Raw genomic sequence first — 15,579 nt, 5'->3', positions numbered from 1 at the left:
GCACATAATCAAAAACCTTGGCAAACTCCTGTAGATGTGTGGTGGGAAATGAGCTGCCTGGCTGCATTAAGTCCGGGATGGGAACACCAAAGCCTTAAGAGTGGAAAATGCTACAAAAGGTGGCAGATTCGGCCCAGTACATCATGGGCAAAGCCCTCCCAACCATTAAGCACAGCCAAACAAAATGTTCCCGTAGAAAGCAGTATCCATCATCAAACATCCCCACCACCCAGGCCATGCTCTTTTCTCATTGATGTCATCAGGTAGAAGGTACAGGAGCCTCAGAACTCGCACCACCAGGTTCAAGAACAGTTATTACCTCACAACCATCAGGCTCTTGAACAAAAGCGGATAACGGCACTCATTCTATTTCTAGTGTTCCCACAACTGATGGTCTCACTTTAAGGACTCTTTATCTTGTTATTTCATACACATTATTTATTGCTATTTATTTATATTTGCATTTGCAATCTGTTGTTCATTGATCCTGTTTACAGTTACTGTTTAATAGATTTGCTAAGTATGTCCACAGGAAAAAGTGTCTCAGGGTTTTATGTGGTGACATGTATGTACTCTGATAATAAATTTAATTGAACTTTGAATAAACTTTACTTTGAACTTTTGAACTTTGAAATGCCTGCAAGAATGAAGTAAGAAATTTATTTTGATCTTGAAAATTAATCTCATAGTAGCATATGATGATATAAAAGTGCATTGACAATAAATTTACTTTGATTAAAAAAAATGGAACATAAAAGCAGTGATAATGCTGACTGAAAAATAGATTCAGTATTAAAATAGAATACACTCAATGTCCAGCAGATGGTATAAACTACAGTATATCATCATAAGCAACACATAAAATGCTGGAGGAACTCAGCAGGCCATGCAGCATCTATGGAAAGAATACAGTTGACATTTCAGGCTGAGACCCTTCAGCAGGGTCTGTCTGCCCTGCTGGGTTCCTCCAGCATTTTGTGTGTGTTCCAGCATCTGCAGAATTTCTCTTGTTTGTAATTATCAGAAGCAAAGCAGGTTAAACTATATCTTATACCAACTACAGATCTCAGATCAAACATTACAGCGAAGTCCCAAATTGGTTCTCAACTGCTCTGTGACTCTCAAACGGGCTACAAAGGAGCTCTATTATGAAATAAACACTCGTCTTTCAAATTCACTCAGTGGCGACAGAGAAGGGAAGCCAGACAGGGAAAGGGGACACCTATCTTGTCTCGGCAGAATTCATTTCAGTGAGGTTAGGATTCGTGTAGAAGGTAAGCAAGGAAGTGAGTGTACTGTACAAGTGCCTAATGGCATTTCACAGGGATTCATTCCAAACAAAATAAGACAAATCGGTGCCAAATGATTTTGGTTTAGAAACACACTATAGGCTTGTTCTGACACAAGCTTTTTGATGGAAGGAGTATTATTTTAACACCTTGTGGGTAAAGCATGTATGAAGAGTTTTTGGCTGCTGAAAGGACCAAATCAGGAGCGAACATCCTGAGTGAGTGGCCATGAACATAGGACTCTCACGAACAAATCCAGAAGGGAACTCAGAAATGTTCTTCACAGGAGAATGGTGAACTTGCTTCCACAGAGGGGTTAATTGAGGCCACTACTGTTTGAGGAAAGGTAAGGTGGGCATAAGGGAGATTCCCTTCGAAGGACATGCTGACAGGGTGAGGTAAAGTGGGGTGGAAGCAGGCTTGTGTACAGCATAGACCCCAGGGTTAAATGGCCACGTCTCTCTACTCTAAGCACTTGGTTCTGCTACATCTCACCGTAGGACGTTCAAAGCACCACAACACACTTCAAAATGACCAGATGGTGAAGAAGACTTTTGGCATGCTGGCATTCCATCAGACAGGGCACTGAGTACAGAGCATCCATGCTCTATCCGCCAGAAGTGAACTTCCCAATCACCCAACATTATAATTCTGAATCCTATTTCTGTTTCAACATGTCAGTTCATGGCCTCCTCTTGTGCCATGATAAGGCCACTTGCAGGGTGGAGAAGCAATACCTTATATTCCGTCTGGGTAGTCTCCAAACTGATGGAATGAACATTGATTTCTCCCTCCAGGAAAAAACTGTTTTCTCTCCCACTCCACTCTTCTTCTATTCCTGCCTCTGGCCTCTTACTGCTTTTCACCTGCCTATCATTTCTCCTGGTGCCTATCCTCCATACCCTTCTCCTACTGTCCACTCTCTTCTTCTATCAGATTACTTCCTCTCTAACCCTTGACCTTTGACACCCACTTGGCTTCACCTGTCACCTTCCAGCTAGCCTCCTTCCAGTCCCCATCCTTTTTATTCTGGCATCGTCCCCCTTCCTTCCTAGTCCTGAAGAAGGGTCTCAGCTTGAAACATCAATTGTTTGTTCATTTCCATAGACACTGCCTGACCCAAGTTCCTCCTGCATGTTGTGTGTGTTGCAGTGTACAGAAATTGGGATGTTTTGTTACGTTTTGCTACAGGGGTTGTATTGAGAGCATCCTGAGCAGCTGCATCACTGCCTGGTTCGGAAATTGCGCCATCTCGGATCGCAAGACCCTGCAGCGGATAGTGAGGTCAGCTGAGAAGATCATCGAGGTCTCTCTTGCCGCCATTACAGACATTTATACTACATGCTGCATCCACAAAGCAAACAGCATTATGAAGGACCCCATGCACCCCTCATACAATCTCTTCTCCCTCCTGCTGTCTGGGAAAAGGCACCGAAGCATTCGGGCTCTCATGACCAGACTATGTAATAGTTTCTTCCCCCAAGCCATCAGACTCCTCAATACCCAGAGCCTGGACTGACACCTTACTGCCACATTGTTTTGTTTATTATTTATTGCAATGCCTGCACTGTTTTGTGCACTTTATGCAGTCCTGGGTAGGTCTGTAGTCTAGTGTAGTTTTTTTTTTCTCTGTGCTGTTTTTCTACATAGTTCAGTCTAGTTTTTGTACTGTGTCATGTAACACCATGGTCCTGAAAAAATGTTGTCTCATTTTTACTATGTACTGTACCAGCAGTTATTGTCAAAATGACAATAAAAGTGACTTGACTTGACTTGACGTTCTCATAAGATGCTGGTGAGGCCACATCTGGAAAAGTGTGTTCAGTTTTGGTCACCCGAAAAAGAAAGAAACTGGAAAGAGTGCAGAAAAGATTTACAAGGATTTTGCCATGAATTAAGCAACTGAGATACAGAGAGAGGAGAGCAGGATAGGTCTTACTGATTGGAGCACAGGAGAAAAAGGGCGAGAGCTTGAGGGCATGCATTTAAAAGGTTCAAAGGTTTATTTCTAATTCAAGTACACAACTTTGAAATTCTTCTTCTCCAGGTAGCCATGAAAGCAAGAAAGAAAAGAACTGCAGCACGATCATCAACCCCAAATTCCCCCTCCACGCTAAAAAAAATGGAACAGGCACATCGACCCCCTCTCCCCAAATCCTCCTATTCCGCATACAAAAAAAATGAGAAGGATCGAACAAAAAACACAGAATATAAAAAACAGACCGCAAGAAGTCCATAGTCCAAGTTCATATCGAAAATGCAGAAAACCTGGCTAACATTCTCTGGGCACAGTTGCAGGCTCTCTCCTCTCCAGCAGCAGAGCGATCCCACCAGCAGTCAAAAGGTAGGCAGCCGGTGCTCGCCTTCTGCACTCGCCTCCATGTTTCAATCTGCTTTCGCTCTTTAATTAGTGAACAATGGAAGCTTTAATCAGCAAAATGGAGTCGACCATTTGCTCACGTCCTCTCCAGCAGCATTCTCGCCATGAGATTCGTGCTCACTGGTTCTGTCTCCTGGAATCCTCTTGGAGATTGCAGAGTGCTGAAGCACCTAAATGATCTCCAAACTACCAATCACAGGCTCCAATAGTTCCAGAAACGCATTCCAGAGGAAAAACAACGCAAAAGACATAAAAGAGGTGAAATACATGGTTTCATGGCCAATCCAGAAGATGTCAGCCGTGGGAGCATTACACACAGGCGCATCTTGTCCGCAAAGGTGAGAGGTGAGGTGAGAGGGAGAAAGTTTACGTGAGATGTGCAAGGCAAGTTTTTATTTTACAGACAGAGGTGGGTGCCTGGAACATGCCGCCAGGGGTAGTGGTGGAAGAAGATATAATAGTAGCATTTCAGAGGATTTTAGATAGAATTTGCAGGACATTAGGGTGGCACGCTGGAGATATGTCTCTACCAAAGGAGGTGTAATGCACTCCTTCTCTCTGCTAGCCTGCATGTCACCTTTGGGTAAAATGTAGCACTTACTTGCCCTCCCCACCTGATCAGGGTCACGTGAAACCATGGCAGATGGTCGTATGAGCAGCTGGTGCATATCATGTCCTGGTTAGGTGACCACTGCCACTATCTCTGAAGAGTATTGATAACTGCTGGGGTCACCCATCTCATAAAGACAATGCCCAAAAGAAGGTAATGGCAAACCACTTCAACAGAAAAATTTGCCAAGAACAATCATGGTCACAGGAAAAACCATGATCACCCATGTTGTGATACGACATGTCACATAACAAACAAATGCAGGAAATGGAAGGATATGGATCATGTACAGGCAGAAGAGATTTAGTTTATTTGGCATGATGTTCAGCACAGATAGGATGGGCCGAAGGACTGGTTGCTATGCTGCATTATTCTATGAAATTTCAATTCTGCCAGCAGCAACAGGTTTGAGTGGGGAATGACTGAAGGAACAAAGGGAAGGATAAGAGTGATCTTGACCTTGTCGAGGTGGACTATAGAAATGTAGATAGTAGATGGTTAGGAAAATGAAAGCACATAATCTGGTCTATTAGCATTGTCCACTGGTATTGACATACAGTGAAAAACTTTGTTTTGTATGTCAGCCACACAATTCATTTCATTAAACTCGGGTAATACACAAACAGAGTGCAGAATAAAGTATCACAGAAAGAATGCAGCAACATTTAGTGCAAAGCTACGACGAGGTACATTGTGAGGTCAACAGTCCACCTTATCGTATTAGGGGACTCTAACAGCGGGATAGAGGCTGTCCTCAAGACTGGTGCTATGTGCTTTCAGACTTTTGTATCTCCTGCCCAATGGAGAGGTGAGGAGAGAATGCTCTGTGTGGGTGGGGTCTTTGATTATGCTTGCTGCTTTACCGAGACAGCAGAAGGTACAGATAATCTATCGAGTGGACTGGTTTCTGTAAAATGCTGAGATGTGCCCACAACTCTCTACAGATTCTTGTGGTACTCCGAATAGGATCCTTTCTATGATGCATTGATAAAAGTTGGTGAGGGTAAAAGAGCTCATGCCACATTTCTTCATCTCCCGAGAAAGTGAAAATAGAAATGTAAACCAAAAGTCTCAGAAGGCGAAGAGAAAGAACAGGCAGGTTTAGGGACTGGGGGGCTTTGTGTAGTTGGGCTTCAATATGCTCAGTTCCTTTATTTTGTGTGGTGCACAAATGTTAACGATTTGATCTTAAGTATTGCTTGGCCAAAAGTGAAAAAGTGATAGAGGACCAGAGATTCAAAATAAAGCGCTCAAACACTCACCTCATCATACCCAAATATAGCAGCGTAGAAGTTTTCCGTCATAGCTCGTATGTGCTGCTTCAACACAACCGATTCGATCTGAGGGCCACAAATAGTAGCAGAAATGAGCAGTGGGCAGAGGACAGAAGGCAGATTACAATAAACTGGTAATATGAACACTACCTCACTACTTTTTTATTTCTATTTCTGCACTATTTTAATTTAACTATTTTTATATAGATATACACTTACTGTAATTCAGAGTTTTTTTCCTCTATATTATGTATTGCATTGTACTGCTGCCATAAAGTCAACAGATGTCACAACATATGCCGGTGATATTAAACCTGACTCTGATTCTGCTTCTGAAGTGCAGAGAGTTTAAGAAATGCACTCTCCAGCAGCTGACCACAGCAAGTTGAGAGTGCAAAACAAGCTGCCTGCAGAAATGGTAGATGTGGGTTTCAATTTCAACAGTTAAGAGAAATTTGGTTAGGTACATTGATGGGAGAGGTATGGAGGGCTATTGTCCAGGAGGAGGAATCCTATCAGATTCCTTCCTCTCCAGCCCTTTCTTTTTCCCACACTTGGCTTCACTTATTACCTTCTAGCTATCCTCCTTACCCTCTCCCCACCTTTTTTATTCTGGCATCTTCCCCCTTCCTTTCTAGTCCTGAAGAAGATGTCTCAGCCTGAAATGTAGACTGTTTATTTATTTCCATAGACGCTGCCTGGCCTGCTGAGTTCCTCCAGCATTTTGTGTGTATTGCTTTGGATGTCCAGCATCTGCAGACTTTGTCATGTTTAGAAGAAAGTTTGGCATGGACTAGATGGGCCAAAAGGTCTGCTTCTCTGCTGTGTTCTATGATGCTATAAGAGCATTCTTACCCCATCTGCAATGTACCATTAACCAGACAGTATATATTATAAATTGTTGAACTGTAAGACAAATGCCAGCATGAACTAGCTAGGTAAGTGACCTGTATATTTTATATAGCACTTTTCCCCCTCATTGCAGCTTTCAATATTCCCTGTCATTTATTTCATCTCTCCCACCACTACTCCCCGTCCTAACCCTTTCTCCAATAGGGAAAACTAAGACTCACATGTGTACTTAACTGGGAGAGGAGGAGCGACAGCACAGAGGGGTCACAGATGGCTGGGAAATCTGGGTAAACCCAGTTTGCATATGTTTCAGACATGGGCAGATGTTCCTTCTCTGAAAGGTGGCGCCCAGAGTTGACATTAACTCAGAGAATGAAAGGCCTTCACCACTAAGGGATTGTTATGGCGTTCCTCACGGAATTCCTTTCGCTTATGCAAGAGGAAAAAATGTCAGTGCTCTTAATCCTTGGATCAATTTCAAATCTGACCAATGTCAGCACCTCAACATTTGGCTGCAGACCTGCCATCACTACTCCCTAGCTTTTGAAAGATTGCACTTTTTGAGAAATTGTTGTTCTCAGGGGTAAGAGCTGGATGGTGTTGGTGGTTAGTATGCTGACTGCTTGTTTCTACAGTGTAACTTTTCTTTTCCGCTGATTTTCTTTGCTTTGCTTTATTCTACTTGCTTTTCCTCCAGGAGATCGAGCTCCTTGCTGAAGTACTCAGAAACCAGAATGGACTTCACTCACCCCAAAACTGAACTAATTTCACAACCTGTTGACTCACTTTCAAGGTCTCTACAACTTACGTTCTCAGTATTATTTATTTACTTATTTATCAATATTATTTTTGTTTTTTTTTTGTATTTATACAGTTTGTCTTCTTTTGAGTGCAGTTTTTTGTTGATTCTATTGTACTTCTTTGCTCGACTGTGAATGCCTGCAGGAAAATGAATCTCAGGGTCGTATATGATGACACATACCTACCTAGATAATAAATTTACTTTGAACTTTAATCTCAAGGCACCAGATGAAACTAGGTCAGCGAACAATCTGCTGGAAGAACTCAGTGGGTCAAGCAGCAACTCTTCATCAGTGCCGAATCCAGAATGTTTGTTAATTCTTTCCCTCAGACAGATGCTGCTCAACTAGCTGAGTTCCTCCAGCAAGTTGCTTCTTGCTCTGGAATGGAGCACCTGCAGTCTAAAAAGGAGAGGCTGGACAACCTGGGCTATTTTCTCCAGAGTGGCAGAGACTGAAGGAAGACCAGAGAGAAGTTTATCAGATTATGGGAGACATAAATAGATTAGATAGATTGTTGGTTGGCAGGGTGGAGATACGTCTCTACCAAAGGAAGTGTAAGGTGGTCCTTCTTTCTGCTAGTCTGCAGGTCACCCTTGGGCAAGGTGCAGCACTTGCTTAGACCCCCCCAATCAGGGTCAAATGAAGCCATGGGAGTAGGTGGTGGATGGTCGTGACATAAATCCTGGTTATGCGACCAGGCAGACAACCTCTGAAGAGTATTGATAATGGCTGGGGTCACCAGTCTGGTAAAGACACTGCCCAGAGAAAGCCAAAGGCAAATCACTTCTGTTGAAAAATTTGCCAAGAACAATCATGGTCATGGAAAGACCGCGATCGCTCATGTTCTTCCCATAATGGTGTGAGTTTCCTCCACGTTCCAAAAAACGTACAGGCGATTGTGACGATCTATGTGACGATCGATTCGTCACATGGGTGTTATTGAGCAGCACAAAGGCCATTGGGAAGGAAAGACCTGTTACCCTGCTGTATCTCTAAACAAATAAATAAAATGCCCTTAAAGCCTCTTCTGCATCATCTTCAAAACCTCCAAATACCTCCAATAACCGGGCAAACACTCCAGAAGTGGCCCAAACAGTGTTTTACAAAACTACAAGATAACTTCCTTGAGTCCTGAACTCAGTGTCTCGATGAATGGAGGGAAGCATGCCATTTGCCCTCTTTATCACCCTGCTAATCTATGCAGTCACTTTCAGGGAGTCAAAGATTCTTCTAGGTCTTGCCTGTAGCAGGTCTTCCAATGACTATCTCAGGAAAACGGAACCTCTCGTGCTCATCTCATTACTGAAAGGTTAGCTTAATCTGTCACACGTCGATGACCCACACAGTCCGAGGATGTGTGGAGGGGCAACTGGCAAGTGTCAAAACTTCCAGTGTCAAAATAATGCAGCATGCTCACAGCGCACTAACCCTAGCTTGTATGTCTTTAGAACGTGGCAGGAAACAGCAGCACCTGGAGGAAGCCCACGTGGGCACAAGGGAACATACAAACACCTTGCAGACAGCAGCAGACCCAGGTTACTGGCGCTGAAATGGCGTTATACTAACCACTATTCTACCGTGCCGCCCTTAGTTAGCTAGTTACATCACAGCTGACCTATATCCCAGCTCCACTCTCTTTTGGTTCCACAATGCTTAGTGACTTTGCCCTTCCAGGAACAAGAACTAAGCTAAAACAAGAATCTATTTATCTCTGTTCCGAAACTTTCAATGACCAAAGTTTGTCTTCCAGAGTTCCACTGCCCTGTGGGTTTGTGAAGATACAAACAACCTATTGTTTTCTAATCCTGCTCAACCTCTCAGGTCTTCTTCCACCAGTATCTTAAATTTAAACAATTTCCCTCAAAGCATTATTAGCAGGTCAGCTTTTCTGAACTACGCTCCTAAACTGTGGAACTCAATACCTAAAACCATAAAGGACGCCAACTCAGTTGACATTTTTAAACACCAGCTCAAAACCTATTTAGTTAACCTTGCTTTTAACTAACATCTTATTGTCCTTTATTTTCAAGTTTACACTTTATCCCATTGTAAATTACGTTGAACTACATTGTCTGTACGAAAAGGGCTCACTGAATAAGTAAGTTGTATTATATTAATACCTATCGGCCCTGAACAGTTAGAAATTCAAGATGTGCCATTCTATTCCAAATCAAGAGGAAATAGTTCAATTCATCCGATAAGATCTTTGTTGTTGTTCCTTTATGTGCCTTGTGGTGCACTGGGTGGCATTTTTTGCTGTTTCCATAGCATTTGACCATTTTTTTTTATGAGGCCGAGTTGCTAGCTCGATGCACAACCCAGCACGGATTGGAAAGCGTGCACGGAGCCAGCTGGATTCAAACTTGGGACTATTCAGCTCAAAGTCCGGTGTTGATGCCACTACACCATTGGCTGGCTTGATAAAATCTTTGAACCATCAGAAATACCTCAGCTACATCAAATTAATACTTTATACTCAAGGAAATAAAAGCCAAAACTGTATAAATTCTCGATAAAATTTGACCCTTTAAAAGGAAAAAACTGTAAACTCAATCTCAAAGTGATTGATCGTCAAAGCACTATTTAGATGTGATCAAGTTTCAAATGAGGCAGCCAACTAGTGCACAGCAGGCTGCCATAAAAACAGTTTCATTTCTGTGGGGGTTAAGGGCTAAATATTGCCCACAACGTTGAGGCACCAAGGTAGTGTAGCGGCTAGCTCGACACTATTACAACTCAGGACATCGGAGTTCAGAGTTCAATTCCAATGCCATCTGCAAAGAGTTTGTACCTCCTTTCTGTGAGCATGTGGGTTTCCTCTGGGTGCTCCAGTTCCCTCCCAGAGTATACCGATTGGTAGGTTAATTGGTCACTGTAAGTTGTCCTGATTTAGACTGGGGTTTAATGAATGGGTTGCCAGACGGTGTTGCCCGAAGGAAATGTTCCACACTGCATCTCTAACTACAATAAAATAAAATTCTAACAGCTTTCTTCAGAACTCTGCCAGTGAATCTTGCAGATCTACAAACAGCAGATAGACACCACTGTTTAACAATTCACCTGAAAAGACCTCACATCGAACAGTAAAGCACTGCGGCACTGCATAACCGTACTAGTGAATCAGCTAGGAATTTTGCTCTGAAGTCTCTGGAATGAGATTTCAACATTATCTGCAGATTTGTATGCTCCTTCTCTGGTGATTTTTTTCTTCCTCAGAATCAGAATCAGATTTATCATCACCGGCATGTGACGTGAAATTTGCTAACTTAGTAGCAGCAGTTCAATGCAATACGTAATATAGAAGAAACAAAATAAAACAGTAACAGTAATAAGTAAATCTTATTCAGTAAACTTTATACAGTATACGTATATTGAATAGACTAAAATCGTGCAAAAAACAGAAATACTGTATATTTAAAAAAAGTGAGCGTGTGCCTTCAGGCTTCTGTACCTCCTACCTGATGGTAACAGTGAGAAAAGGGCATGCCCTGGGTGCTGGAGGTCCTTAATAATGGAGACTGCCTAAAGATGCTCTGGGTACTTTGTAGGCTAGTACCCAAGATGGAGCTGACTAGATTTACAATCTTCTGCAGCTTCTTTCGGTCCTGTGCAGTAGCCCCTCCATACCAGACAGTAATGCAGCCTGTCAGAATGCTCTCCACGGTACATCTATAGAAGTTTTTGAGAGTATTTTTTGGCATGCCAAATTGCTTCAAGCCATTGTCTTGCCTTCTTTATCACTACATCAACGTGTTGGGACCAGGTTAGATCCTCAGAGATCTTGACACCCAGGAACTTGAAACTGCTCACTCTCTCCACTTCTGATCCCTCTATGAGGATTGGTATGTGTTCCTTCATCTTACCCTTCCTACTTTCTGCATTGGCTTAATTCTGTGTGGCCTGGGCATGTCTATGGACCAAAGAGCTTAATTTCATCCCCATTCCGAGCAGAGTATGTACTGACCCTTTCCCCTCGCGTGGATACTATTTATATTTGTCCAGATTCAACTGCAATAGCTTCTGTTCAGAAAAAATCCCTTTACTTGTCACATGAACATTGAAACATACTGTGAAATGCTTTGTTTTGTGACATCAACCAACACAGTCTGAGGATGTGCCAGGGGCAGCCCACAAATGTCACCATGCTTCTGGTGCCAACGTAGCATGCCCACAACTTACTAACCTCAACCTGTACACCTTTGGAATGCAGCAGGAAACCGTAGCATCTGGAGGAAACCTACACGGTCACGGGGAGAACACAGAAACTCCTTACAGACAGTGGCAGGAATCGAATTCCGATTGCTCGCACTGACCACAAGGCTCATGGAAGTTGCTGCACTGGCTCTTTCTTCATCAAAAGGCTCTGCTACTCACTGCAGTAAATGATGAGGGTTTGGAATGACAGAGAGGATCGGTTGCTCGGGTTGGCTGCTTGTTTGTGATGACAAAACATTTGCAACCTAGCTTCCAAGCTCAGCGAACAACCCGACAAACAACGATGAGAGTCTTCCTCTGACTACTCTATGTAACAGGTCTGACAAGCTCAAAAGGCTTCCAATTCCTCAGGAGTCTAAAGGAATTTGGCATGTCCCCATCAGCTCTTACTAATTTTTACTGATGCACCACAGCAAGAATTCTGTCCAGAAGCATAACAGCTTGGTACGACAACTGCTCTTTAGGTGACTGCAGGAAACTGCAGAGAGTTGTGGTCACAGCTCAGCACATCATGGGAACCAATCAAGTACCTCACCCACCCTCGACATTCTCTCTTCTCCCCTCTCCCACTGGGCAGAAGAAACAGAAGCCTGAAAGTACATACCACCAGATTCAAGAACAGTTTACAACCTACTGTTATCACTCTCTTGAACGGGTGGATTGTATAGTAAGATGCATTCGTTGCCTTTCACTCTACCTTGTTATGATTTCATCATTTACCTGCACTGCACTTTCTCTGAAGCTGTTACACTTTATTCTTCATTGTGTATTCTTCAATACACTGGAATTTAGAAGGATGAGAGGGGATCTGATTGAAACATATAAGATTATTAAGGGATTGGACACACTGGAGGCAGGAAGCATGTTCCTGCTGATGGGTGAGTCCAGAACTAGAGGCCACAGTTTAAGAATAAGGGGTAGGCCATTTAGAACAGAGATGCGGAAAAACTTTCTCACCCAGAGAGTGGAATACGTGGAATGCTCTGCCCCAGAAGGCAGTGGAGGCCAAGTCTCTGGATGCATTCAAGAGAGAGTTAGATAGAGCTCTTGTAGATAGCGGGGTCAAGGGATATGAGGAGAGGGCAGGAACGGGGTACTGATTGTGTATGATCAGCCATGATCACAGTGAATGGTGGTGCTGGCTAGAAGGGCCGAATGGCCTACTCCTACACCTACTTTCTATTGTCTATTGTTACTGTTTTACCCTGCTCCACCTCAATGCACTGTGGAAACATCAATGAAGAATCCTTCTACATCTGAGTGTGATGATAATCCTGAGTTCCTGAGTTTCATGGATGACAGTAGTGAAAATGGAGAGGAAGCTGCTGGCCCAATGAAGGAAGCCCTGAACACAGATGGAGGATGCTCACTGCTGCCCTAAATGGGCAACGAGTAAAATAACACGAGCCTTGTAAAGTCAATCTCGGAGAAGCTGAGAGGGATTGAGAAAGGACTGGTCCATCACACTGAGAAATGCTTGTAAAGACAAGATACATCCACCCTCCCCTCATCCCCCCCCTCCCCTTCGTTTATCTGGCTTTGTTACATGGGTTATGATGAGGACAATTTCCACACTTGAACCTGAGAAGTTTGTTCCATTTTCCCTAACTATGACTTCCACAATTCACAAGTCTGATAGAAAAATTGTGGGTTATGTAAGAGGGAAGGGTTAGATTGATCATTGAGGAAATCAAAAGGCTGGCACAACATCATGGATTGACGAGCCTATACTGTGCTGTACTGTCCTAGAGTGTGCTCTGGGTTTTGTAACTTCCAGTGAACGACAGGGTCCTGGGGAGTGCTGGATTGCAAAGGAACTTGGACATGGTTCCCTAAAAGCAGTGCTGCTGCCAGACAGAGTGGTGAAGGAGGCTTTTGGCATGTTGGCATTCATCAGGGCATCGAGTTTTAAGTTGGTATATTATGTTGCAGTTATACAAGATGCTGGTGAGGCCACATTTGGGATAGATGTTCAGTTCTGGTCAGTTATAGGGGCATAGATCACACAGTCTTTTTCCCAGCATTGAGGAATCAAGAACTAGAGGGCAAAGGTTTAAGGAAGGGTTTAAAGGAATTTGGACTATACACTGACAAATGGAAAGCTTGAAGAGCCTGTTCACGTATGGGGTCTCGAGCCACCTTCCCTGCCAACCTGGAGCCTGTCACGGTGCACCGCCGGCGGGGGAAATGCACTTGGCAGCAGCCGAGCCCATGTGGGAGGTGGTCTCCTTGCGTAGAAGTGACACGACTATAAGATCTCCTCCATTATCCTAGGGTAAGGAGCCTGTCGACCCCTTGAACCAACTGGCGACATGGTCCCCACCTCCCACCCCGGTTTCAATTACAGGGTTGGTGAAGGGAAGATCTCAGCTACTGAAAACCAGCACAGAATTGCTTCCTGACAGCGGAACCAACAAAAGTTGTGAAATGCACAGATACTCCAGTGTTATTTAACAAGGCTACCAAATTGTCATCTTCCGTGAGAAACATGGCAAAAGCTCAGCGTCAGGAAAGGCCCAGACCAATACAGCTGAACTATATATCTCCACTAAGCTACCAAGTCTAAAACCTTGGAAACACATCCTACTCATCAAGAGAATACAACTGTCCAAAAATCACACCCAAGTGCCCGATAAGTGAATATTTCTTCTAGATTAATCTTCACGGAAAACCCAAACCATTTGCGATCAAAGCTGGTTGTATTCCTTCCTCTTACTCTGTACCACCCCTGTGTACATTTCTGGTGCACTTAAGCAAACAGCCAGCAGCAGATTACGCATTCTTTCATGACTTCAAGCCCTATTTATTCTGAAGCATATTCCACATGGCTTCTGCTGAGAGTAAGTCTATTTCTGGTTTCCAACCAATATATAGCAAGTTAAAACTTTCCCTAAAATTGAGCAGCGTACACAAAATGTTGGAACATTCACCAGTTCAGGAAGCATTTATGGAAGGGAACGATCAGTCAATGTTTCAGGCTGATCATCTGGATTCCCCTCCACAGATGCTGGCTGACCTGCTGAGTTTCTCCAATGTTTTGTGTGCGTTGCTCAAGATTTCCAGTATCTGCAGGATCTATTGAGTCCTTAAAACTGAAATAGTTGACACAAAGCTTATAAGCTTTTGATTGGACTTGGAAGTACATTTCCCAGAGAGTTAGCCGTGGTGAGAGGTGAAAGAATACGAATCCACTGACAGAAACCTGTTCTCAGTAATGGTGAACACAAGATATTCTGCAGATGCTGGAAATCTTGAGCAAGGCACACAAAACACTGGAGGAACTCAGCAAGTTAGGCAGCATTAATGGAGGGGAATAAACTATTGGTGGTACTGCAGCATGGTGGCTAGTGTAGTGCTATTACAGTGTCCGAGTTCCAAGGTTGTCAAGCCGAGGGGTGGTAGTGGGGACAAGCTCCCACTACCTAAATGTGCTCCTCACAGCATGTGCCTCAAATAGCCTCTGACAACCAAGTCCAATTCCTGGCCTTCTCGTGTGGCTTACCCTCTAAGCCTAGTAGAACTGTTTCTACTGACAGGAGAAGGGGCAAAGGCGGGTCCTGGCGCCTTAAAACCAGTGCTTAGGGTGGATGAAGCTCGTCAGCCTGGGAAGGCAGACCATTTAAGAGAGGGAAAACTCTGAATTCAAACCTCCGCTGCCTTGCAGCCATACCCACTTATGGGAAAGGCTTCAGGAGTAAACCCTGAGGACAAATCCGGAGCTGGAGTCCCCAAGGAAGTCCGATGTAGCTTTCAACCTTGCTCTGGCAATTCCTGCGACGTCACTGGTGCCAAGCTATATCAGCCCTTGCCTTTCCCTTGGACAACAGTGGTGACGTGGAGAGGGGAGACTTGCTGCTTGGGCAACTGCCAGTCTTCCATACAACCTTACCCAGGCCTGAGCCTTGGAGAAGCTGAAGCAAGACTTTCCAGGCGCAGATCCATGGTCTCGCGAGACGAACGGATGCCATTCATACGGTGTCAGTGATCCAGGTTCAATTCCCCCTCTGTCCATAAGCAGCTTGTATGTTCACCCCATGACCACATAGGTTTCCTCCGGGTGATCCCGTTTCCTCCCACATTCCAAGCACTGTGAGCTCATAGGTTAATTGCTCACACCAGTGTAACTAGACAGCACAGGCTTGTTACTGTGCTGTAT

General features: G+C 43.9%; 1 protein-coding gene across 4 annotated transcripts in view; it reads right to left on the bottom strand.

Moving 5' to 3' along the window:
* Positions 1-15,579, bottom strand: part of LOC132399980 (ubiquinol-cytochrome-c reductase complex assembly factor 1) — a 172,748-nt gene that overhangs the window by 39,424 nt on the left and 117,745 nt on the right. For 3 of the 4 annotated variants that reach the window (XM_059980990.1, XM_059980987.1, XM_059980988.1), the window contains exon 7: positions 5,542-5,619. The exons of the other annotated variant lie outside the window; for it this stretch is intronic. In XM_059980990.1, coding sequence (XP_059836973.1) covers positions 5,542-5,619 — 78 coding nt within the window. The remainder of the gene's footprint in view (positions 1-5,541; positions 5,620-15,579) is intronic. 4 annotated transcript variants of the gene reach the window in all.

The sequence above is a fragment of the Hypanus sabinus genome, chromosome 9 (genome assembly GCF_030144855.1).
Source record: "Hypanus sabinus isolate sHypSab1 chromosome 9, sHypSab1.hap1, whole genome shotgun sequence".
Lineage (NCBI taxonomy): Eukaryota > Metazoa > Chordata > Chondrichthyes > Myliobatiformes > Dasyatidae > Hypanus > Hypanus sabinus.
Note: the sequence above shows the minus strand (reverse complement) of the source record. Positions and strands in the feature narration are given on the sequence as shown.